Source organism: Chaetodon trifascialis, chromosome 7 (genome assembly GCF_039877785.1).
Source record: "Chaetodon trifascialis isolate fChaTrf1 chromosome 7, fChaTrf1.hap1, whole genome shotgun sequence".
Lineage (NCBI taxonomy): Eukaryota > Metazoa > Chordata > Actinopteri > Chaetodontiformes > Chaetodontidae > Chaetodon > Chaetodon trifascialis.
Genome location: NC_092062.1, coordinates 24313938 through 24339775, shown reverse-complemented (window position 1 = coordinate 24339775; position 25838 = coordinate 24313938). Strand labels below are relative to the sequence as shown.

At 43.7% G+C, this 25838-nt stretch overlaps 1 protein-coding gene across 3 annotated transcripts in view; it reads left to right on the top strand.

Annotated features, from left to right (window-relative positions):
- The window catches only part of LOC139333392 (mannosyl-oligosaccharide 1,2-alpha-mannosidase IA), a 351400-nt gene that overhangs the window by 146937 nt on the left and 178625 nt on the right, over positions 1 to 25838 (top strand). For 2 of the 3 annotated variants that reach the window (XR_011602330.1, XM_070965753.1), the window contains exons 5-10: positions 12964 to 13058; positions 17018 to 17144; positions 17233 to 17326; positions 18620 to 18735; positions 21634 to 21853; positions 25447 to 25619. Coding sequence is in view for 2 of the 3 variants with exons in the window: in XM_070965753.1 (XP_070821854.1) it covers positions 12964 to 13058; positions 17018 to 17144; positions 17233 to 17326; positions 18620 to 18735; positions 21634 to 21853; positions 25447 to 25619 (825 nt within the window). In the remaining variant the exon portion in view is untranslated. The remainder of the gene's footprint in view (positions 1 to 12963; positions 13059 to 17017; positions 17145 to 17232; positions 17327 to 18619; positions 18736 to 21633; positions 21854 to 25446; positions 25620 to 25838) is intronic. The other variant, XM_070965754.1, reaches the window with a different exon arrangement.

The window sequence follows — 25838 nt, the reverse complement described above, 5'->3', positions numbered from 1 at the left end:
ACATTTGGTGGCAAGACAGGGAGCCCTCAGATGACCCTGGGGCGCCGTTCATCGAGGGGTCTGAGGAATATCAGACACCATTACTCACCATCTTCCATCTTATAAGGATATTCAGTCCAACGTCTTCAGCCCAAAGATATTCCAGTTCTTGTGATAGGTCAAAACTCCAAGCGCTCCTCTTATGAAGAAGAGTGTCAGGATGATTCATGGTTATTTATGTTGTCAGCCATGCCTGTAGCTGTCTTTTTCAGCTGGCGCGGTGCAATCTTCTTCTCTAGTTAGTGCTCTGACTGCAGCTTCAACAAGCGTGTCCATTTTTCTTGCTATGTCCAAAATGTGAATTCCCACGCAACACAAGTTACGTTCGTACAAAATCAACAACACCCTGAGGAAAAGCTGGACTCAGCCTTATTGGCATGTTCCAGGAGAAATGGCTAAGGGCCAGTGACCGCAGTTTCACTGGTGCTAATCTCAGGTGGAAAAGCTACAAGCCAGAGGCCCTCAAGCATGCCTCTTCTCTGGTATTGCCTCAGTGGGCACACAGTCAATACTGTACCATTGTTACCAGGGCTGACCGTGCTGCCCCTGCTATTTCCTGATATAGTCAAGCTTTATTTATTCAGACACTACATTTCCAGACTTCCCACTTTACAAATGAAAATACTGTAGAAAGTCTGCAGCGATGGGGGGGGGAAAAAAATTGGGAGTTTCCATGTGGATTAAAGGAAACTGGAATGTAGAATCAGCAGCAGCTTGGCATAGTAGTTTAATTATGAAATTTAAGCTGGTTTAACACTTTGCTGATATGAGTGGCCTCCTTTTTCTTTGGGCTCAGAATAGCTCCACTCTATTTATTTGTTTTTCTCACTCCCAGTGCCTGGATCCTGCACCTGGGTCTTTTGGCAGGAGTAAATCTGATCAGCTTAGCTAACATTATTTTGCCTTCAAATTGATGAAGCATGTCCAACCCCAAGCAACAATCCTCTTTACTGTTGAGCTGTGTGCCTGAACTGGAGGCAGGAATTGTGATGTACGCCAGTGTAGAGACAGAGGAGTGGCAGCAGGATGGATGCCACCCCCTGGTGAGAAAATGAGTGGAATCAAAGCATTTTCCACCCAGCTGACACCCAAGACAGATGGAGCTAGCGAACACTGCAGCGCAGTCTCAGCCAAAACCATGGCAACAGCGTGTACGCGGCAACAGGAAGCCTGCCAGGCCAATCAGAGAGAAGAACACATTGCCATCTAAGTAGGTCCCAGAGATAGACTCAGAGAGGATGATAGCCTAGCTGATGGAGGTTGGTGCTGAAAGAATCAAGAGGATCCATCATAACGCTGATGGAAGATCGAGAGGGATGTGACACCATATGCCTCATATCCGAAGGCGATGATTTGATATAGGCTGCAGCAACTGGCATTTTAGATCACACGCAAAGTGGCGTGTCATCAGCAATCCCTCTGTGGCACTGTTAAACAGAAGCTGACGAAGGCCCCAAGGCATGTCTACGGTTCATGTGCCTTTACACAGTTTACATGGAGTGTTGTGTGAAAGCGCTGCGTCTCTAGAATCTGAATTCACCTTTTTGTGTTTCTGTACTGTAAACTATAGGGAATTTGTCATTTCAGTCAGAGATCACTTGCACAACAGGCACAACAGCAACCTTACAGCTGCTAGAGGTTCAGCATGTGGATCAAGGGTACTTGAGAGCGTTTGGCCTCAGAGCCTGTACAAAGTCTGATTCCCCCGCAAACCACCTTGTTGACCAAGCAGCTCACTGTTAAAAGGTGCCTTCACTCTGAAGGATTTTTATTAATTCACAGAAAGATTTACAGCATCAGATGATTGATGTAAAGGTTGCTCTGTGTAGAAAATGCACCTGAGCAGAAATTTAATGTAATGTGGGAGTCCAAGGTAAATGTCATAAAATGTTCTTGTTGCGTCAGTAGGGGGGAAAAATTAAGATCACAGCAAATTAAGTGGACGTCAAAACTGCTTTTTTAACGGATTTTTTTCTTGATTGGAAATGCCACAGTTTTCCTCGTTGGTTCGAGGTCTACCTGCCTCATATTGAAGCTGAACATGACCCCTTCCTACAGTTCAGTCTGCCAATTTTCTGACAGTCCTGCGTGAGCGCAAGCAGTGCTGAATTTCTGAGTGCCAAGAAACAACAAACAACCATCTTTGCATTTCCAGGTGGACTCTGCAGTTCTGTAACACCCTTGTTTCAACTCCCACTCTCTTGTATTTAGCAGTGTGTGAGATAGATAAAACATGCATTGATAAAGGTACAGTATAATTGTATATATTACCATCTCGAATATCTTTCTTCACCAAGGTACCGCCTTTACTTATTCACCATATGCCAATTTTTAATCAAGAAGAATCCAGTCTGACCTTGTATCAAAGATTTTTCCTTTCTTTTAAAATAAAAGCTTGCTGATGAAATGTCTATCATTATAAGAAGTGAGCTGCTGCCGTCGCTCTCATCCCTTTTGAAGAACTTGTGAAATTGAGTTTTTGGAGTGTCTTACTCGTTTCAATTTTCTAGGAAAAGCAGTGAAATTTTGTGGGTCTGAATGGCAGTTATCTACGCTACGCAGCCCGTGCACTGTGTTAAGCTGAATTGCCTTTTCTTCACAGACTCTATGGAGGCTTGGTGATTATGTAGGCTTTTCTTCTTCTTTTTTTTTTTTTCTTTTTTAAGGAAGATAGATCACATAGAGCTTTGTCACTCAGGGCGGCAACTTTCCTGCCTGTGCTGCTTGAGCTCAGATGCGTGACAGCAGGTCGCTAGCTTCCCAAGGGCTTTCACCACCGGACCTCTCACCACCTTCGTATTCATTTGACTACACCCTCTCAGCCAAAGGTTTCTCTCTCGTGCTTCTTCACACACTCACAGTGGCTCTGCCTCATGCATGGCATCACAGCGGCCATATCCTCCACTGAGGCGAGCCTTTGATGAGGCGGGCGATCGTCTTTGAAGCCCAGCTCAGCCATCAGGAGCTTTTAAAGAAGCCCCACTTCTCTCCCCCTCTATCTCGCTCTTCCCTCTCTTTCACTCCACAAACAACTCGCTCATATCGCCAACTGAACCGCAGATACACGCTAGGCCACACAGATAACCCAAATCTGATCTTTCTCATCTTGCCTTGCCTCCTCTCATCCCATCAAAGATTCAGACACAAACCACCCCCATCCTCTATCTCTCTTTCGCCTCTCCCACCGAGGCTGTGACTGCTTTATCTTCCACACTTTATCCTCACCCCCTCATCGCTTTGTGTTCCTCCAATCTCATTACCACTCTCATGCAATCCACTGGCTCCTTTCTTGCAGATTATGTTGATCGCTTTTGGAGAAGGAACAACAGGTATTTGTGGTATGTTTCTTGTCCAGCATTCAGAAATATCCTGGAGGGGGAGGCTTCCTTTTCTGTGCACTTTTGTTTGCACCTTGGCACCATTTGCACTAAGGAATGCCAGTGATTGGTTGTCATCTCTGATTCTTCCTCTGTTTCCAGCACTCTCACATCTTAATTTTTAGCCGCGTTGCTAGCATGTCGGCCTTTTGGTTGGCCCACCACTTTGGTTCGGACTGAAATATCTCAGTCTTGGTTGGATTGCCGTGAGATTTTGTGTCTTGTTTGGGCATTCGTGATCCCCAGAGGATGATTCCTGATGTCCTCTCTGTCTCCTCTGATGTCAGCTTTACCAACAGTTGGTACCAACTTTGGTTTATGACCTGCAAATGGCATTCCCATCATCCTCAGATGTGCTTTCTCTTCTGTGCCAATTAGGATGGTGAAACATAATCATCATTACACCTGATGAAGCATGTTGGCATCATCATGAGCCTGTTAGCACTTAGCTTACAGCACTGTACAGCCTCACAGAGCCGCCAGCATAGCTGTATACCTTTGTCTCGTCTTATTATTTATTTATGCCTCCACTGGATGATGATGGTAGAGAGTCAGACAAGCGGAGAGAGAGTTATGACATGTGACAGGGATCCCAGGCTGGAATCAGACATTAACCATGAGGCTACCAGAGTGCCCCTACATCTTTTTTTTTCCTCTCTCTCTCTATGAATTTCACATCCAGGAGCTAACTTTTAATGTACTTGCTGACTCCAATGTCCAAAACAGCCTCTAACTTTTTTCCATTTTGGACATTCCTATGGTTGTTTCTCTTGAGCCACCTTCAGGCCAAAATGTCAGTTTTAAACAGAAGATATCTCAGTCTAATGGGCGCATGGCCTGTCCTCTAGCACCTCCCTAAGGACAAACTTGTTTTGTAATGCCATACTAGTACAGGACCTCTGTATTGTGGAGTACAATAAGCAGTGCAGCCTCTGGGTGAATCTGGTGGTGCTTTAAAGTTTAAGGTTTTGTTGCTGATTGCAAGTTGCTGACAGGATGTAAAGTGTGAAAACTTTAATCCATCACCCACACAGTCTTACAGTGTCTCTGCCATTTGCATGTAACTGACAGAAAGCCTCAGACAGTTTTTCTCTCTCCGGCTTTAACAAGATCTCTCAGATTTCTCGGGGAGTATTGTCTGCCGGTGCCCACACAGGAAGGTACCTGTTAGCGCTTGTGTCTGGCTGCTTCGTCCAGGAGGTGCCTGTTGTCCTCCCACACCAGGCCTCGGAAATCCTGTCAGGGCTCTAATGAGAAGTGGACCTGACATCCTCTCCAACCACTGCTCCTCTCTGCATCCCATCAGCACCCACCTCTTCCTCCTCTTCTTCTGCAGTAATGATGCCAGAGAGGTTGTGGCACCAGGAAAATTGTAGGTTGAATTATTGATGGGTCACTGGGTCTGTCTGGTCTGTTGCTACGGGGAGGGCTTATCTTGTATGACATCCATCAGTGCGTAAACAGGTATAAGAGTGTAGCTGTGTGGCAGGAAATCTCTTTTATTTTTCCTGTGTGGAGCATTAAGAGTGTGTGGCACAGGGGTAGCCGATGAGGTCCAGTGTGCCAGCATTATTATCTCTCAAGGCGTGAAGACAATGGCTCGCTGTGATTTGCTGCGACAGCTCGCTCAGAGACAGCTCCACAAATCTCACGTCATTTCCACGAGCTTCCCTGTGTTTTTCCAAACAGTGGATAACGGCCGGGATTAACTCATCCCTCTGGATTTCCCCCTCTTTAATTTCATGCAGGCATGGTATTGCAGTAACATTGTGCACAACAATCAGCTTTAGATGAAAAGCAGTGCCATCTGATTTCCCAAAGAAAAACTGAAGCATACAGTGCCACTCGGTGGCTACCCTACAATGTGGAAAAATATTTAGAAGCTGAAACATCCCAGTGATGACCAGTTACGTTTACAACAACCAGTCAACAACATCTCTTCCAAGGATCCATGATCCTGTGCAGCAGGAAATGTGCTTTATCTGTTTTCCTGGCAGTCACAGCACACACACACAGATATAATGGTGTGCTTTCATGCTCATAGTAATTAGGCTCTGTGTAACGTCAAAAGCTGAGGCAGAAGGCTTATATGCACAGTAGTTGCATCATCGAATAGAGAGAAATAACAGCAACTGTGACTGCTGTATTATACAGTAGCAGCCGTCAGCAAACTTAAATGATTCGCATGAGCCCAGTTTAGTGGGTCAAAGGGAGGTGTAGAAGTAGGTGAGCGGCTCATGTGCTTGAGAGAGGAACATTTAAGCTGGTGAACATTGCTTAACAATATAGCCGTAATGTGGGCTAATTTAGAGCTGCTCTTTTCCAGCGGGGGCTTGATTGAGCAGCCGCCACTTGTTTGTTTTCCAATTTGGGCTTTGGTGGGTGCTTCCATTTTACCGCTGCGTTTGTTTTCTGAGAAGTCCTCATGTCTAATTTATTGGATCTGCTTTAGCGTGTTCGCCTACTCACTCTCAGGCAATGCTACTGTACGCCGTATAAATTATGCAGAGTACTTTTCGTTGCTGACATCAGGGCTGAGCGGCTGATGTGGGACCGTGTGCTGCGAGCTGACGGCGCTCAAGACATCTCCCGGTTTTTGCCGACAGAGAGGCTGCAACGTGTTGCGGGCACAGAACTACAGATTTATGGAATAGAATCGAACAGAAAAGAATTGAAATTTGCAAAGAAATCACTGCCGTGGATGGAGGAAAATGTAGGTTTTTAAAATTAGCAATCATCAGACTAACTGAGCCCTCAGCACAAAAGACACCACAGGCTTTTTTGCTAACCTTGAATATTTAATATGAATTTTACAAACCGCTAATGCTGCTCAGTACAGCCACCGTATGCAGCTGAATGTTCAAAGCTGGGTAAAGCCCGCTCAAAGGCAGCAGCATTGATCATGCTGAGAGTCAGACTTGTTGAACCGCTGTCGAGCGAGGGGGCTGCGACCTGCGGACTCTTCTGCCTCGCAGTCAGCTGGCACCAGCAGCTTGTGAATTGAAGAGCAAAATCAATGTGCAAGAAAAGGTCTCCTCCTGTCAGTCTCGTCAGATCCAGCTGAAAGGGAAATATCGGGGCAGACGATTGAAGCGAGACTTGTAATATTCCTTTCAATCAGCGTTGACTACACCCGGCGTCTGAGGCACCTGTTTCTGTTTCTTTGTGAATAACTCCCCGTGTTCCACAGCCAGACCCTTGAAGATACACAGAGAAGGATCCTTAATAATGATCAATGCCACTGGGAGAGAAACAACAACCAGGTGCAGCTGCTGCTTATAAAGAATCGACTTTTTGTTCCAGTTACCTCGCGCTGAGCATCTCGCTGTGTTAAGGCCTCAGCAGAATTAAACCTCAGATATCTTCCAGCCAGCGGCAGCCGTTGAACCATGTTTTGGTTTTGGTGATTGTGAGCGTGGACACACATTTTTAAACCACTCAAATAATGTGTTTTAGAAACAACAATGCATAAAAAAAACTCGTACTTTCTTACACCCACACACAGCAGACTGCAGACATCCCCCCCACATGTGTACATGTTAACTTAGGATGAAACATAAAGTTTTATTTCTGTTTGGGAGTTTGCAAAAACAGCCTTTTTCAGTATGGAGTCGAGTCTGCGATGAAAGTCGAGTCAATGTTGAATTTTTTCCCCTCAATTGAGCAGCAGTTATTCATCATATCAACATCACTGGATGTGTAGAATCAAGCGACGAATCTGATGAGTTCCACTCAGCTTGTCAAAACAGGAGCTCAGAGAAGAATAAAGTGCGACAGCAGGATCACATTCAGACTTCTGCTCTTATTATACGGCACCTGTTTGATGGGCTTGTGAATGACGCGTTGGAGCTTTATTTGCGGATTTGTTTCATAGGAATCTAAGGTTTATGAGGAAGACGGGCAGTGAGAAAAGACGAGGGAAATGAAACGACTTTCAGTTTGAAGAATGTCACTTTTTATAACCCAAGACAGATTTGACTTGTTGATAAGCATTTGCTTTATGTCTGTTGCCAGACATCTGCATGTGAAGGCAGAACGGGGAAGAGTTTCGTGTTCCAGCTGCCCACTTTTGAGGATAATGTGCTTTTCTTTGGGTTTGGGGACATTTGGTTGGACAAAACATGACATAGGAAGACGTGACTGACATTTATTGCAACAGTTAGTCCAGTTAATAATTGGCAGATTAATCAACAGTGAAAACTGATTGATTGCAGTCCGATAATTAAGCATTGCAGCGTACAAACGACTGCAGATGTGACCCTAAACAACGCCGAGCAAAACCACCTGCAACAATCTTTTTCTCTGGCTCATCCACAGGTGATCGCTGCCGTCACAAGCTTTCTATGAGTGACAAGCCAGCGGCAGCTCAGCATAATGTGTTTTCCCCTCTGTGGACAGACAGACCGCTGCCTTTTAGCTGCTTCACAGATTTGTTTTTGGTCAAGAGCAAAAGCCGCCCTCCGACATTCAGGACAAACAGAAAAGATGATGAGAAAATTACCAAGGACTTGCATGTTGGTGTGAGATAGTGATGGAGGCAGAAGGTTAGTTTGCAGATCTGTCTTGTTCATAAGCTGCCAAATAGGAATTATTTATCTTCGGTCTGAAGAAAGCCAGGCGACATCAGAAGACTCTCTAAATGTCACCTACTGAGATTTCAGATTTTGTCGTTATTTTTGGAGCACAGGAACCTGATGTGACTTCAAATAAACTCACGGAAGCAACTGGTTGGGTGGAAATAACTATGCCGGACCTGTAAAAAGACACCATGCATGCACTCTGCTCTGGTCCTGGATCTGAAGACAGAGTTCAGAAACCACAAGAAGTGCTTTGAAGCTGAAATTTCCCTTCAAACTGCAGATATGATTTCCATGACATCGCTGCTTACCATCCATTTCTCATCTTCAGATCAGGTTTTCTGTCTGCTTTGTCTCCTGCATCTCAGTAATGTGAATAAAGAGGAGGTGATAGCAGGTGTTAAGAGAGACGGGGCTTTGTTCTCACATTAAAAGCCCACATTTTTCTCAGAATCAGTGACGCTGTGAGTGAGGGATCTGTGCAGCCCATGAAGCTCTCTGCTGGCTGCTAAAACACATCAGCAGCCAGTCACACCGTTAGTCATTTTATTGCCGGATTATACATTCACCGTGTCCATCACCTGTCTGATCAGACTCCAGAACGTGTTGGAAATGTGAAGAAGAAAGGGGGAAAAACAGGTGAGAATAACTTAAAGCCAAGAATTCTGAAAAGCGCTCAAATAAAACCTTTGTATGACGGTTTTATTTTGTAGACGCTCAGATTTATCTTACTTCTCTTATTGTTAACGAACGCTAAGAGCAACACCCGCCATGAATTCATCAGAATTAACATGTTATCCATCTGAACAAAGCCGTCCTCTGACCACTGTTGTGTTGTTTCATTGGGTGACATCTTCCTTCATTATCATCAACCTGGTTAGTTTATTTCACCATCCTGCTGCCTTAAATACTCACCAGAGCGCCAAACCTGCAGCTAGCTAGCTTCCAGGTCAGTGCACTGTTCTCTGTTTAAGGCTGCTTGAGTACGAGCAGTGCTGACAGACCAGTTTAATGTGGTCAAACATCTTAATGCAACAACCCAGCATAATATATATATACTTCATTATTTATTGGGTTTTGTTTGCATACATTATACAAAGCATGATGTAAATTCCCTTATGATTTGTTTTAACAACCTAAAGACAGAGCAGCAAAAACATGCACATGTATCAATAAAAAATGAAAGAAAAAATAAAGATTTAACTGTTACCCATAGTTACCAGAATCCACCTAGTGTGGAGGATACACATCAATATTCTGTTATTTACAAATCATGGTCCAGTCTTGCCGCAGAGCTTTCTCGCCTGTGATCAACAATGTTTTTCTTAAATATCCGTCATTGTCAGTAATCATTAATATTTATGCAGCTCAGAATGTCTTTAATTGTATGATACACATTTCCCAAAATGCATTTAATTTATGACATTCCCAAAAAATATGTGTGATTTGCCTCTTTGTTCCGACTCATCCTCCAACAGGCTGCTTACTCTTTACTTGAGGTGCAATTAAGTATTGGGTCAAATAACGCCATCACCTCGCTGTATTTGCCTTTTTTTTTTGGGCACTGCGTCTGCCATTGTCGTAGCTTCCTCTTAGATCCGTGCTGCTTACGGTCTGTCCCATGGCGGCATACCTTTTTTAACCAAGTCCCGACCTCACCTGCATGCTGCTATTGGCTGGACGCTGCACACCCACTGACCAAAGGTTGCCGTCCAGAAACGCTTCAAACACAACAAAATAAGAAGAAAGTGCAGGCGGAGGGCAGATAAATACACCACACACACTTCAGGGGATCACAAGTGATTGAGAGGTTAATCTTGTATGAGTCTGTACATTGTCTTTGAGGAAAATCCTGCGTAGTTTATCCTGAAAATAACCCCCATCTGCTTGTGTTTGTGCGTTTCATGTATTTTTTATTTACACCTTTGCAGAGACAAACAATGGTGTTTGTTGGGTTTGATAAATCCAAGCCATGCTGTGAAGTCATTTCTCCAAATTTCAGCTCCAGTTGAGGTTTTTCATAAAAGTTTAAGGCCCCGTCATGATGACGCTTTGCGACAGGTATTCATAGCATGACTTTAGACACTGTGATGCTAAAAAACTGTTTTGCCTTTATTCAGCCTTTTTCAAGTGTTCAGAGATGGATTAACGCTTTTTGATTTTTGGTCTTTTCATGGATTTGTTGACAAAAAAAAAACGATAATCTGATCATTTAATTGAGGGCAACATGCTCCTCTTTCTTCCTCGTCTTTTCCAACAGTATTTCCCCACAGTGGGGTGAATGTAGAGCTGAGACTATTAGCACATACAGTAGCTGGTTTGGGAGAGTGCAGGCCCATTTTCCTCCTCCTGCATCCCCTGTTCCCTGAGGCGAGGACGGAGAGGTCTTACTGGTAAACAGAAGTGGCAGACCTCGAAATGTTGCTCCGTGTGTCTCTCCGCTGAGCTCTGACGATGTTTTCTGTGGGAGAGATGACTGCATGCCTGATACATGTCTTGAGTGGTTAAGAGCTGGTAGAAAAGCCATTTGTGTCCAGCTTCCTATCAGCCGTCCTACAGGGAACGGCAGCTGAGAGGTAAGAAAACGACTTGTCGGCTGTCGTATCGGATCAGTGTCAGTCTTTGCCGAGTTCCCCCGTTCTGCCGTCTTATCAGAACCGCAAATACGTTTAAAAAAACCTGAATTGTGAACGTAACCGCTCTTGGAATTTGTTGACAGCGTTGCAGCGTTGGACGGGGCAAACGTAATTACAGTAACGCTTTAGTAATGAAGCTCACATGCTTGAGGAGGTTCAGTGTGGCACAGGAGAGCAGCAGTGTGTCAGTGAAGACAGATTTATGAACAGGCTCTTTAATTTAGCTTGTGTGCTGCGTACAGTAAATCACAGAGCAGGTGCCAGCCAAAGGGGTTTTACTATAATTAATCAAGTAATTTATAAACAAGCAAACAAGAATAAATGACTGCAATATAAGCTGGCCCTGCTTTGTGTGTGTTTGTGTGTTTAGGTCTTACATATTCCACAAAGAATGCAGTTGTGTGTTGGCATGTGCACGCATGTGGTTTCTGTGTGGAAATGATGCAAGCGTAACACAAATGAGAGCAAGTGTGTGTGTCTGTGAGAGTGCCTGTGGGCTTCTGGTTTGCCGAGCAGCAGTGGTGGTAGAAAGGACCGATGTGGAGAGATGTGCCCGGGCAGAGGGTCATTAGAGCTGTCTTTGATAACATAGAGAGCCAGGGGACTGGAGAGGGAGTGTAGCGCACGCACACACACACTCTTTGTGTGAAACGGTTCTGTATGGTTCTGCCAGAATTAACATGTGACTGTGTAACGCCCCTCTGGTTCCATCACAGGCTGTGAGCAAATCTCCTGCCATGAGAACGACTTTGGTGGTTTCAGTTTCTGTATTTGCCGTTCTTCTCTCATTGGTTCAAAACAGACAGCGCTCAGTTGGAAAAAGGTGACGTCACATCTTTGCGCACCAATCAGGATTTTAGCATCAGTGTAGAGAGAATCTGATGACAGCTGGAGGGTGGTGCAGCTGTTAACTTGACTCTGTTCACTCAGTTCAGACACGTTTTGAGTTGTTACCAGGAAATCAAGTTTATATGTGGAAAATGGGGTCTGAACCATTTTTCCCCACTCAAATAAAACTGCACAACAAATAAATGCTCTCATACACAGCCGCTGTTAATCGAATCTGATCCAAACACCCACTGCTGCTGAGGAAGCAGACTAGTCCCTGATAAATAATAACTGAAGACGTCTTGGATTGTTTTTGAGCTTTAAGTGAACAGTTTGACTGTAATTGTGCTGTAACTGAACTGTGCCGCTTCATTTGTGGGTCAGCATGTGCAGCAGGAACATCTTCTGACAGTCTCATCCACGAGCCTGCATGAAACACCGGCCGCTTTGAAAGATGAAAACAAACAGAGCAGGATGCTGAACTGGAAATTGCAGTTGTCGATTCGATTGTTTGTTCATTCAGTCATCTGTGAATTCATTTATTCACCTTCTGCCAATTTGCAACCCTTGCGGCGAGAGAGGCTGTGATGGTGTTCTTCTGTAAAGCTGCAAAGGCTCATGGGTAAGCTTTAAGAGGGCGTGAAAAGGGCACATTAAGCACAAGAGTGAGACGAGTCTGACATATGCAACGTTCGTAAGACATGTGCATGTAAGGCTGCGGCCTGCCTGTCCAGACAGTCCTAATACTGAAACCAGTGGTTTCTATCAGTTTCTATTTTCAATTTTCTCTTCTTCTTCCTCAGTATTTCTGCTGAGTCACTGCTCCGCACTGCTGCCACGCTCACAAACTCTCCCTCTGACTGTGCTTTGTCTTTGTCTAGACACAGTTTTCCCTCCGTACGCCACGTCCATCTCTTCTCAATCACTTCCTCCACTCCCCCGGTCTCTGAGGCTTTCTCTCTCTCTCTCGTATGAATCTCCCCTTTTTCGCCTCGCCTCCGCTCTGCGACCTCAACCCTCCTCTCGCGTCTCTCTCTTTGTCAGGATTTCAATATCATACTCCATTCTCTTCCATTTTTTTTCTTTTTTCAAACAATGTTCCCACTGGCTAATGGAGATTTGGTGACTGATAATCCAGCTCATACGATGATACCCCAGCCTTGGCTCAGACAGTCTAGCCAGTGGAGACGGGGAGGAAGTGCAGTTTCAAATGGACTGTTGTAGATTACATCGATGAGACTGCTTTTAATCCTGCTGGAGTTCTGTTTTGCGGGCCTTATGTTTCACATAATTAGCTTTAGAGGGAACGCTGAGAGGAAATGTGTGCCGGCCTGTGACTCCTCGTCTGTCACCGTGAATTTTTAAGCTTGGACGACTGGCAGATTTTCCTTTTGCAAAATACACATTTCTAATTATTTAAGCTTCACATGTGAACAAAATAGACAGATGAAACGTGCATTTGTCGCATATGTCTGCTTACCAGGTCACCCATTCTTTTCTTTCCAGGTGTTCAAGAGTAAAGTCATGGAGCTGGGAGAGAAGCTGCTGCCGGCCTTCAACACGCCAACAGGAATCCCCCGAGGGGTCATCAACCTGGGGAGGTGAGTCTCAGCCCAGCCTCCACCTCCAGCTCTCCTCCATCCCTCATAAAAAACAATGTCAACTCATCAAGGTTGACTGAAAAATGTGAGCCGACGTTCAGATCCACGTGAATTTGCAGAAATGATTTGCTGAAGAAAAGAAAGTGGTCTGATTAAACGGGCCCCCGACCTGTTTATTGACGAAGCAGCAGCTGCAGGCTGAGCTTTACGACGACGCTGACGTCCGGATAAGAATTAATCTGTGTTCACAAACACTGCGGAGGCACGTCTAAAAAATATTTGCATGTTTTTAAATGAGTTGTGTAAATTTTTAATCTGTTCCAAACCATTACCTTTCTAATCTAAAATCTTTATTGACACGATCTTGTTAATGTCGCAGTCACGCAACACAACTTAAGCCATTTTCATTTTCAGAGCGATTTCACCGTGAATTTCAAGTTGTTTCTGTGTGTTTGGTTTTGAGTTTGACCTTTTTTAAGCTGGAGTGGGGATAACAAATGTGCCTCTTGTTTTCTGATGTAGCGATTTTATGGTGAGACTGAAATAAGAGTTAGAAACGATTAGAGGGAGAAAAAAAAACGTATGACAAACTGATGAATGCTGATAACGGCACTGTGTCGGTGACTGTGACAGTCAAATTATCATCGCTAGCCTGCAGGCTGACTTTACCCCTGTTTTACCTTATCAACACACAATACAATGCATGAACAACAGGGGAAAACATTTCATTATCACTCAGCTTCCCACGAGACTGCGTATGAAATATTAGCATTATTATTGTTTAGTCAAATTTTAGCTGTCAGACTCTTTTTATGTCCATTTTTGAAGATGTTGGTAAATCCTCCAGCGTACCCTCCTCTTCCTCTCATTTCCTAATCTTGTAAGAAACTTCCTGGCACCTCTGTCATCCACCTGCTACCAATTAACCCAGCAGCCAAGCTGGACAGCTGCTGGCAGATTTAATTACCTTATTCTACAGTTAATTCCTGCTACATCACCAACATGGCTCTGTGGTACAGATGGGCAGGAAGAGCCGGGCTACTGTGGTCGTATGGTGTGTGTGTGTGTGTGTGTGTGTGTGTGTGTGTGTGTGTGTGTGTGTGTGTGTGTGTGTGTGTGTGTGTGTGTGTGTGTGTGTGTGTGTGTGTGTGTGTGTGTGTGTGTGTGTGTGTGTGTGTGTGTGTGGAGGCACGCGCACACACGTGTCACTTAAGGAGAGAGCATATGCAGCATGTAACAGAATGTAAACAGGCAGCTCTCTGCTCTCAGGGGAGTTCAGCTGTACATGCTGACAGTGTGTAGGATGGATTTCCTTTTACATATGCTGTAACTGATGTGCTGCTGTGTGTCACTTGTATTACTGTATGTTTGGTGTTATGTTATTGTGTGCATGATGTGCAGAGGAACTGAACATTTGAAAGTGAAATCAAAAGATTTATCGAGAAAAAGATCAGCTGCTTAATTGAAAAATCTAAATATTTGTCAGTAGTTATGAGTTTTTGCAGCTTCTTCATTCTTAATGTAGAAACCTCTTCAACATGCAGGAGGAAGTATACGGTATATACTGTTAACATACACCATCCCTCACAAATAAACCAGCTTTATGTTTCCTGTCGCTAAACTAAATGAAACGCAGATGTAGGTTTTGATCAACATCCATAGAATAGTTGTGATTTTTAATTACACCTATTGATTCAATGGTTTATTGAAGTGTGTGTGTGTTTGTAGCCAAAGACTGGAATAATTTGAGGTGCTCTGTTAAAATGCACATTTCCCAAACACATTACGCGTGACATGTCATATTGATTTTTGCTCTCTGCCCGATTATATTCCTGATAGCTGTGGAGGAGGCTGTTGTTTGAGAAAGGGGGTGAAAAGATTAATGGGCGAGTGCCGCTGTTGTTGCCTTCCCGGCAGCAGTGATGCAGACCCCCCCTGCCCACCCCAAGAACACACCACCAGCCGCCCTTCGCCTCCACTTTGATTCTCAGATTGATTCTTCCTAAAGGACGAATCAGATGTGGCTCGAGCCAGAGCCTCTAATGATGTAGCCCCAAAACTTTTAATGGATGCATTCATCAGCTCGCTCTTTGATTCCTGCCACCTCCCTCCGTTCTGTCTCCTTCCCTTCTTACAAATTCAGGTCAATTCATTACCGGATGTCTGATCTTTTCTAGCGTCTATTAGAGGATCTGTAAAGTCAGTCGTGTGGTACATTCTGCCTGTGGTAATCATATGCGGGCATTAGTGCGCCCAATCTGAAACCTCACATTTACTGAGGATTCCATTTGCAGAGTGAAATTACCCACACTGCCTCGAGGAAATAAAACTTCAGGCTGTATTTCTGACTTCGATGTTCGTAGTTTCGAGGTACGTCTTTAAAGCTGACATCACACCTTGAATACACACAGCTGGTGTGGTGAGTTTCAGGCTGAGGTTTGTCGAGATTTACCAAAACATCAATCACAATAGGCGATGGTAAACTCGATGGTCGATGATGTAAATGTGATTTCACAGACCTCTGAGGAGTTTATTTTCACATCTAATTTAACATGTTGTTACTCATGTTCATGGTGTGTCAGCTCCTGCCAAGACAACTTAAGAGACATAATTTAACATATTTCAATTCATCAGATCAAAACATCTGCACCCAGAGTGTCAGTGGTCAGTGTCATGAGATCGGCTCGCCTTTAACACCTTGACATGAGACTGTTTCAACTTAATTCAGCTCATGCAGCACCGTGCTGAACTGTCCAACCAACAGTCGTATAACTTGAAAAGATATTCAGTTTGTGATCACATAAAACAAAGAAAAGAACTAAATCTTCTAATCAATCAGCAAGATCGTTTCTAATTTATTCAACCGACTTATCGTTTGAGCTCTGGTGATGCTTCATAGTTAAGGAAGAGTGAGTTTAGGAGGATGATAAACGGTGCAGCGAACGACAATAGCCAAGTTTCAAAGAGATCAATATGCTTTGGATGGCATGCATTATACAGATCTCTGGAGACACACAGTGGATGATTATTGATTTCCTTCTGAGAAGGGAATAAAAAGCAAAACCCATGTCTGCCTGTAGTGTTGCATTAAGCAGTCTGGGTACAGAAGGCCAAGAGGTCCACAAGCCACTCGCTTACTTCTACAGCTTTGTTCAGCTGCGGTTCTCAATGTGATGTCAAGATTGAGCTTGAAGAATACAGATGTCCAGTATGGACAGTGTTCATATACCATTTCGTACCTTTCGTTAAAGTTTTTTGATTTTTGGAAATGTCACAACACACCAACTGTTACACAGTATCACACACAGCATGAGAAGTTCTTTTGTTTTTTTTTTTTCCCACATTACTTAAATCTACAATCAGGAAACGTACTGACATTTAAGAGTTTGATTGAGTGAATATCGCTGGCTATGAAGAACAAACCATGTTGCTTTAATCAGTCATAAACAGTCGTGGCTGGGAGAAATTGTGTGTTTTAGGCCTGAAAGCAGAAACTACCTGCTGTTCATAAGATGGGCAGCGATCCTGACTAACTAGCTTATTGACCATCATTATGTCACCTCCCTTTTCGCCAAACTTCAGAGGAAATTAATATGGTAACACATTATATGAAGGTACATGTATTCAGCTAGCTGCATGCATGTCCTAAAGCTCATGTTGATGCCTTATTCTCTGGGCTAAGGCTAGAATATGCTCATGTGGAATAAGGCATCAATAAGTGCTTTATAAGAATTAATAACAAGCCATCATGCTACTAATATGCATGCTCATAAGCTACTAGTGATTGTGATTTGACGGCAGGAAAATAAACATCGGGTCAGTGACGCTGACCGTGTGAGCCTTCCCAACATGTCTAGTCGCACTGTATGAACAGTGATCCTACGAGAGCTTGTACCTGTAGCTGCCTGTGTGTAACAGCCATGAGACTTAGTCCGCTTGCTTGGATGTCGTTTCTGTTGCAGTGGCACCAGTTGGAGCTGGGGCTGGGCCTCAGCCGGGAGCAGCATCCTGGCTGAGTTCGGGACACTCCACCTCGAATTTGTCCATCTGTCAGAGCTCTCAAGGAATCCCATCTACACAGAGAAGGTGCAATATATGTACATATATATACAGAAGCTTGAAGCGAAACCTTTGCACTCCAGCATCCAGATGATATTCTCTCGTGTCTTTGCAGGTGATGAACATCAGAAAACTACTGAACAAGATTGAAAAACCCCACGGCTTGTACCCAAACTTCCTCAGTCCAGTCAGCGGTAACTGGGTCCAACGTAAGTGCTGTGTCACTCTGGTTTAGCCTGTGAGGTTACTGTGTGATTCCAGGCATATTTGGGTTATAGAGAAACAGTGTAATTTCTAATAAAGGACAAGGTCAATGGCTCTTACAATATAAGGTTTAAGGTTTAAATGTGACATCAATGACACATCCATCTCTGAGCTGCCCTGGAAAGGTCATCTTTGTTATCTGCTAAATGTTACAATAACGGTTTCCCCAATGTGGGTCAAGACTTTGAGTCGATCAAATGTCATTCCCTCCCTATTTCTGACTCTTTTCTTTAGCCTTCACACCTCTGACAGACCTCCAGTCACCTCATGTGTCAAAGCTCTTTTAGCTGCTCGTCTGTGGCATCCACCCATCCGTCTACTTCCTTTCATTTTTAATATCAGGCTCATAGCAGTGGCCGTATGACTCCCATTGCTCTGGGTTATTAAAATGATAATGAATTCAATTACGTCAGGAAATTGGATCTTTCCGATTTACCTGAAAGGAGGTGGAAAAAAAAGTGGGATGAGATGACACTGGGAAGGAAAGGGTGGTAATCTGGATGATTACAGAGGCTAATTGTTGTGGGTGAGCATGAAGAGAAGCGAAATTGTGGATATTTACTCCCACAAAGGAAAAAGAAATCTTGGCTTCACAGCCCTCCCTCATCTGTCAGTGTCAAGGACAAACACACACACAGCACTGCGATAACCTTGCGGGGGAGTCGGCAAAGGTGTGTGTGCATGCAATGAGCATGAGTGGATGGATTTAGACTCACGCACGCCTCCGCTGCAATATCATATTCATCTTTATGAATTTGAATGCGGACTCAAGAGCGAGCGTGAGGGAAATCAACAGCCACTTGCTTCGATTTCCAAGCGTGTTACATAATTTAGGTTTTAACTTTCAGATAAACTATTTTCTGCCGCCAGTGAACCAAGAGCATGTGGGTTCACGGCACATGGTCATGCACACCAGGAATTACCCAGAAAAGCCAAGAAAGGATGAGATAATGTATACGCTACAGTGAGAATGGAGTTGCATGTTTTACCACAAGGCACAAAAGCTTTTGTAACACTGATCCAGCAAACCAGACGTGAGTCAGTCAGATCTGGTGGCCTGTGAGACTTGATGTTCTGCAGTGACATTTACATGCAGAGAGTGAAATGAATGCCTGTTGCATGATTACGATGGCCAACCTGAAGAGACGATAAGGCCTAAAGCTTCAAAGCTCTTTCTGGCTTTTTAAGACCTGCAGAGTATTTCCATACAGCCGTTTTCCTCCTGTCCCCCCTCTCAGATCACGTTTCCATCGGTGGCCTCGGGGATAGTTTCTACGAGTATCTGATCAAATCATTTCTGATGTCGGACAAGTCGGACGAAGACGCAAAGAAGATGTACTACAGCGCGCTGGAGGTATGGAAGCGTCAATCCTACATTTCACACAGAGCGATGGGTCCACTCAGGCAGCGCCGTGAGGATGAAATAATGATAATTACTGTGATTTTATACAAAATAAGAGGAAGAAGCAGGTGCAATGCTGCAGGTTTTAAGGGGATAGTTGAAGGTTGAGTGAAGGATAGAACATCTTAAACCTGCAGAGTTACGGTGATGCTTTTTCATTCAGACGCAGGTGTCTGTTACAAAAATATCCCTCATGGCTTCGCACAGACATGACAGCTCTTTATTGAAAGAGTCACAAAGCTCGAGTGATATTTAGTGTGCAAGAGGGAGCTTTGAATTTAAAAAAAAAAAAGGCTATACAAGAAAGATAAAATGGATTTTTAAAAAGTACTTAGCAGCAGAAGCCCTAATTAATGACCACTGTGAGCGTCATTGAAGAATGAGGGTCTGTCCCTCCCCCCCAAAAAATTCAGCAATTTCATCACGTGAAGTCATTAGAGAGCGAATTCTGCTGCTGAATTCTGCTGCTCGTTTTTATCACATCTAACAAGCGTACGTGTAGGGTTTGCTGGGTGTTTATTCATCCATTTGCAAAAGTAAAATTAGTGTATTATTTTCCTTTTTTTTTTTTTACCCATTTTGCCCCAAACCAAGGGGGAAATATGACAAAAAGTGGCCTTTTTGTTAATCTGATGGCCTTGCAGTCAGACTGCTGTCATGACTTTTAAGTACCAGTGATTGAGGCACCGGTTTGGACGTTAGACTGAATTGCCATCACATTAACGTAACATGGTGCATGGCTGAATGTGGCTGCACTGTATGAAGAGAATAGAGGTGTCACAGTGCAGAGCATGTCTCTCCATGACAGGGCTTTTATGCATAGATGTATAGCTGTTCCTCCCTTCTATTGAAATTCAGTGGGTCTTATTCAGAAGTGGAAGCAGAGCTAGAATAGATGCTTTCATTCAAAGCGCCATACCATAATTACATACAGTAGTGCTTTTGTGACAGATCTTCACAGTGCAGCAGGCAAAGGGGAAAGAAAAGAAAAACTCCTGGTTCTGCATAAAGCGATCAGAGCATTGATTAAATGGCGTTTTGTATGTATATTTTGTAACGTAAAAGCTGTCTGCAGAAACAAATCCGTGCATGTGAACTCGCTGCACAGCATCTACATGCGTGGAACTACATCCGAGGCCAACCTTTTTTCCTCTTGCGTGGAGATAATGTCAGAGTAAAGCACCTTCCCTCTGGCTGCAATTTAAGTATCACAGACAATAACTTTTGAGACATTGAGAGTTCCTCATTGGAGGGTCAAGCCAGAGGCATAACTACTAATTACAGACTCTCCTTCTCCCCTGCGACTTGGTATTTAAATGGCCAAGGACCCCCGCACTCACATTAAGCTGCATACTGTATGTTTATCCAGAGATCTAAGGTGAAGCCGCAGCACAACTCATTATCTTTGGCATTCAAATAAAAGTAGATTACTAATTAAAACGGTGTTGAATGAGACAACATTTTCCAATTATCCTATACCATGATTACTGCTAACAACAGCTCATTAGCAGGAAAATCATCAGTCTCAGCCCTCAAGAAATTTTTTTTTTTTTTCTGAAAGCATGATATTTATAAGCTTTCATATTACAGATATTGTTTTTCCCTCAGTTACAGCAGGTTTATCATCTTTATCGAACCCTATGTAGCTGAAAGGTTTTGCATACAGTGTAACAGAGGAAACAAGTCCATGCAGTCCTTGCTGTCTCCCTCACTCACTGTCAGTTAAAATCTAATATCCAGCTCCTGTACGTATAAATCTGAAAGAGGACGTCTTCATTACCTCATCTCTCCTTTCCAAACTTATCCTGAAAGAGCCATTAAGGAAGAAGACAACTTAATGAACGGTCGGACCCGAGATTCAAGAGGGAGTTTACGCTTTTAATTAACGGCACTTTGTTGGGTGCCGCTGCTGAATTTCACAAACTGGAATTCAAGTGCAAAATGAGCAGCGAGCCAGACGGACAGGGTGAAAAAAAAAAAAAAGAATGTGTGGAGAACGATGAGTCATTCAGAAACGAGCTTGCAAGATGTCCTTATGTTATACTCTGCCTAATAAAAACTTAAAGCGCCGACAAACACAGCTGCAAAGAGGCAGACACGCACAAACCCTAATTTTGCAGATTTGTTCGAAAAAGAAAGTTCAGATTTCTTTCTTTTAAAAAAAAACTTTTAATAGAAAGAAACCTCCCTTTGCTTTTCTCTGCCTCGTCTGTCCTCGTTAGTTTTTTGATCATTTATTAAAGGATTTGTGCTGGACTTCTTTTCACAGACACAATCCCTCAGAGGTTTGCCAGCCTGTTATACAATACATACATAATTCAACACATAAATACAGACCTTTACGGTGTGGTAGCCATGTTGGACTCATCCCTCCTATGAGAAGATTGCCCACATATACAGGCCTTTATAGAAAACGTGGTGTATAGACGCTCTTATTGGGAATTTCATGTTTCAGCCTCAAATTCTGCCTGACTGCTCGAGTCAGTGTCAGATCTAAAGTAGTTTGAGAAGTTGCCTTCAGTCCAGTTTGTGTCTTAACTGGCTTCTTTGCAGCACAGTTAAGTCAATAGGCAATGCCACAGTTTTAAAATGCTCTGTTGCAAATAAAAGTACCTATGTATTAGCACCAAAATATTAATTATAAAGAAACTGCAAGAGTAGTAGCGGAGCCAAATTACTTTGCTAATGTGAGGATACTAACTCAAGTATTATGTCAAACAGTGTTGGATTTGGGAATTTGACTACAAAACTTTGCAGCTGCAGTTTGAACCTTATTATCTGTTAATAAGGAAGTAACTGGACAGTCCATAAACCAGGTTTAAATATTCCTGACCATGTATGTTGCTGCAGGCGATTGAAGCTAACCTGGTACAGAAGTCACCTGGCGGTCTCACCTATATGGCCGAGTGGAGGGGAGGGATCCTGGATCACAAGATGGGTCACCTGGCCTGCTTCTCTGGGGGCATGATTGGCATCGGGGCCGACGATGGAGCGGCGGAGAAGAGGCAGCACTACCTGGACCTGGCTGCTGAGATCACACACACATGCCACGAGAGCTACAGTCGCTCAGGTGAGTGGAAATGTCAGGGAGGCCAAAGAGTGTGCAGGGACTCTTTGAGAGGCAGTTCAGTTCAGGAGGAGCTCAGTGAAAGAGAGACTGCTCCTGCTCCTTTTGGTTTAAATATAACTGTACCACATCAAACTGAAGGATCACCTGGCAGCACAAGTTGTAGAGGTAGGTTGGAGGTTTTATTGGTTCACCATAAGGTTGAGATGTTCTCGCAATGCAGTGGCCTTTCCGAGTCGCTGGGGATTTTAAGAAGCTCTCCTTCTGCAAGTTTTTGTTTTATTTTTTATTGTTACTGACTGTTTGCCAGGCTAATGCAAGACATCCCAGTGGGCACTGCAGATTGACTGGCAACACATGGCACATGTGTGCATTCTGTGTAATGGCCAGGAGGGGGCAACTTCACTGGTTGCAAAAAGAAGTCCTAATGATTGTAGGCTTATGAGAAAGTTACCTCAATAAACAGTCTCCTAATGAGTTTATGGTCTCTATCACTAGTTTCAAGTCTTATACAGGATGATGTTCATTTCGTCCAAATATGGTCAAATAAGAAAGCCTGAGAAATTTTATGGTTCCTCATTGTTGTGGTACATCTGTCTTGTTAAGGAAAGGTTAGAGTGGTGGCACTCTGAGAAAGAAAACCGAGAGTCTAAGAGAGCAGTATTGTATATTAAAAGGGCCTCAGGTGTCTCATTTTTTGCCCTGCCTCAAAAGAATCGCTCTTGGTGGCTTCACCTCAACGGAGAGAAGACAGTCCTAATAAGGAGCAGCGACAAATTAAAGTTCCCAATTATTCTCACGGTTGTAGACAGCAGACTCGGGTATGTTTGATCCTGATAATCAGACGTTGTTGTAATTCAGGAGAAAGAATGAAGAGAAAAGGAGGTGAAGTGTGGAAGAGTAAACATTGTGATACAGTCCACAGGCAAATTCACTGTGGCTGCAACCTGTAAATGAGGGAGAGTACAGAGTGCTGATATGGTTGTGCTCACAGACTCGAGATGTACCCAGGAGGAAAAAGCACGAAAGAAAGCGAGGCTGAAAAAAAAAAAAACAGAGGAATAGTTGCCAGCATCAAGCCTGCCCACATTCTTTTTGGAAAGACCTTCGTTTGATCTCTTCTCTTCCCTGGCATCCGTCTTGGCCCTGACAATAATCTCCTCTGCTAATTTCAAGCTTTTATTTATTTTTTTTATTTGCCCCTCCACTGCTGGGTGGGCTGTGTGGATTCATCCTCCAAGTGTTCGTTCGCCTTCGCTTCTCCAGTAAGCTAATGTGACTCATCACGTAACAGGTTCCTTGATGTGCTTGGAATACTTTTGATCTGCAGGCCCAAAAGGCTTCTCTGGCTTTCTCTTTCATAGTCATCCACCAGGTTTCTCTTCACTCATTAAAAGGAATGGATGGTGCTTAGCAGCTCTTGGATTAGCTAGCTGTCTGCGGGAAAGAGAGAGTGAGATTTGCTCTCGCACGTGCGTAAAGTGGCTGCTATTTAGCTGCGTCTTAAATACTGATACCATGAAGACTCCTTCTGCTGCTCCTCTGGATCTCTGCCATCATCACAGCAACAGACTTGTGCTTGGAAAATGGGGATCTCAAAGCAAGCAGTGGGAAGAGGAAAAGGTTATTGGTTTTAGAGAAAAAGTGGTAATAGAATTTTAATGCGTAGCTTTGTGCATTTCTGCTATTGAGAGAGCCTAACAGCACATGTCACTGAGGGATTTGACCTCGACTGCTCTACTGCAGGCAGAGAAATAAATATCTCATCTGTAATCATCACAGTAAGTTAATATTAATTGGAAAAATCTACGTGGGTAGGGTTGTTTCTGTAAATATGTGATGGGATCTGGGAAAACCAGTCACATGTCGAAATTTTACCTTTTGGAGATTCTAATATCACCAAGCTCTTTTCAAATCTGTTTTCATTATTTTTATATCTGGTTTATGTCAAGTGTTATGATCAGTCAAAGTCAGCTGATCAGTAGGATTTTTTGGAGCAGAATTTTGAGAAAAACAAGTTTAAAAACAAGGATTCTAAATCAGAACACGACCAGTACCCCAAACTCTGTCCGTCTCTGAGGCTTCGACATCTCTCTCCGTGCGCGAAAATGCGCATTAATATGACTTTGTCTTCATGTTATGTGGTTTGTGGCAAATTGTTGTCGCGAATTGTTAGCGACACTGTCAATAACAATTTGCAACAACGTCACAATTTGCGGGAAAAGTAATGGAAATGCGTGACTGTCCCGCACGAAGCGGGACATCTGGTCACCCCATCTTTGACAGATGAATCGTCTTCGTAGGCTATGTAGACTAACAAGTTAGGGGCGGACTTCATGCGCTGATCGTGTTTCATTCGTGGGAGATGACGACAATTCAGTCGTCATCTCCCACGAATGAAACACGAATGAAACACGATCAGTCTCAACCTCTGCATGACTTGAACATGGTGATCTCAACTAATAAAGAATACCTCCTATTCTTCATAGGACTGAATAGAGGGGGGTTGCAGCCACGACGTCTTCTCGGATAAGCTACTCGATTTGTGTTAGTTCGATCCAGTTCATTCAAACTTTATTTAAAAGTGACAGCCCTGCCATCAGACAGCCTCAGATGAAAAGTGTCCTACGTTACACAGCCTGTAAAGCCCTCTGAGGCAAAACTGTGATTTTAAACCTTTTACACGAAGCCACCGATTCACTGTATCTTCCTGTTTTTATGGTTTTCAGCCACGATACACTAACAGGCGCTTATTTCTTGTTCTGAATGTCCTTCCAGTCATTACCACTTCATGCATGTATAGTGAAGTCCGTGGGTTTGTCTAGAACAGTAAATACGTTCCTGCTTTCATGTTTCTCCTTGTCTTGCTTTATATCACACACACACACACACACACACACACACTGTAATGGACGAGATGACCAGGTAGCCCTGCTGTCTGTCACACTGACTGCTTATTTCAAGATGACTGTCTGGTCGAATCAGATGCAGCTACTCACAGACCCTCAGTGACCTCAAAGAACCTGCTTCCTCTAACACTCTCAATTTTCCAAGCGGCTACATCGCGGTCGGCCAAAATCGCAGATGATAAGCCAGAGGAAGAAAAAAAAAGCTGAAGCAAATTGCACAGTAGGTGGAAACAAAATTTCAGAAAGGTCTCGTATGGCGTTGCACAGCTTTCCATTCCAGCCAAACGCGTTTCTAAATTTAAGATGCTGACGCTCCCGTCCTGACCTTGGCAGGAACAGATTCCTTTGTGCTGTATCATGAATAGAATCCCTGCTGCCACGTCGTCTTGTATTGTGGCAGAAATATAATGGAAGTAGAAAGAAAGAGAGAAAGAAAAGCCCACTGACCATCTGGACAGCGGGGAGGTCTTAATTGTTTCACTTGTGCCTCAAGCCCCCTTTTCTTTTCTTTTTTTTAACTAACAGAAACTGAACATCTTCTGTGCACTGTGGTGTTTGTTCAAAAATAATTCAATGTGTTTTTAAGAGGATTTTACACTAGAAAAACTTGTGCTCGTGTCTGTAGGCCAAAATGAAATCAGTGTTCGACTTTTATCTCACGTCTTTACTTTTTTTTGTCTCCATCAGCCACCAAACTGGGACCTGAGGCGTTCAGATTTGACGGCGGAGGTGAAGCCACAGCGACCCGGCTGAGTGACAGATATTACATCCTGAGACCGGAGGTCATCGAGAGCTACATGTACATGTGGAGACTGACCCACGACCCCAAGTACAGAGAGTGGGGCTGGGAGGCCGTTGAGGTGAGCTGCACCTGCACAGCGTTAGCATTTATTCTACTGGCCAGAACAGAAGACAAGACCCCTGTTTTAAGGACATTAACTGGAGCTAAGAGTTAAGACAGTGTGACCTACAAGTGTTTAGGAAGCCCCTACGGTAGTTTCCAATAGCTTGTGTTTAAGTGCTTTGCTGCCCGACACAAATAAGTTCCTCCATTGTTTTTCTATAGGAACAGTAAAAAG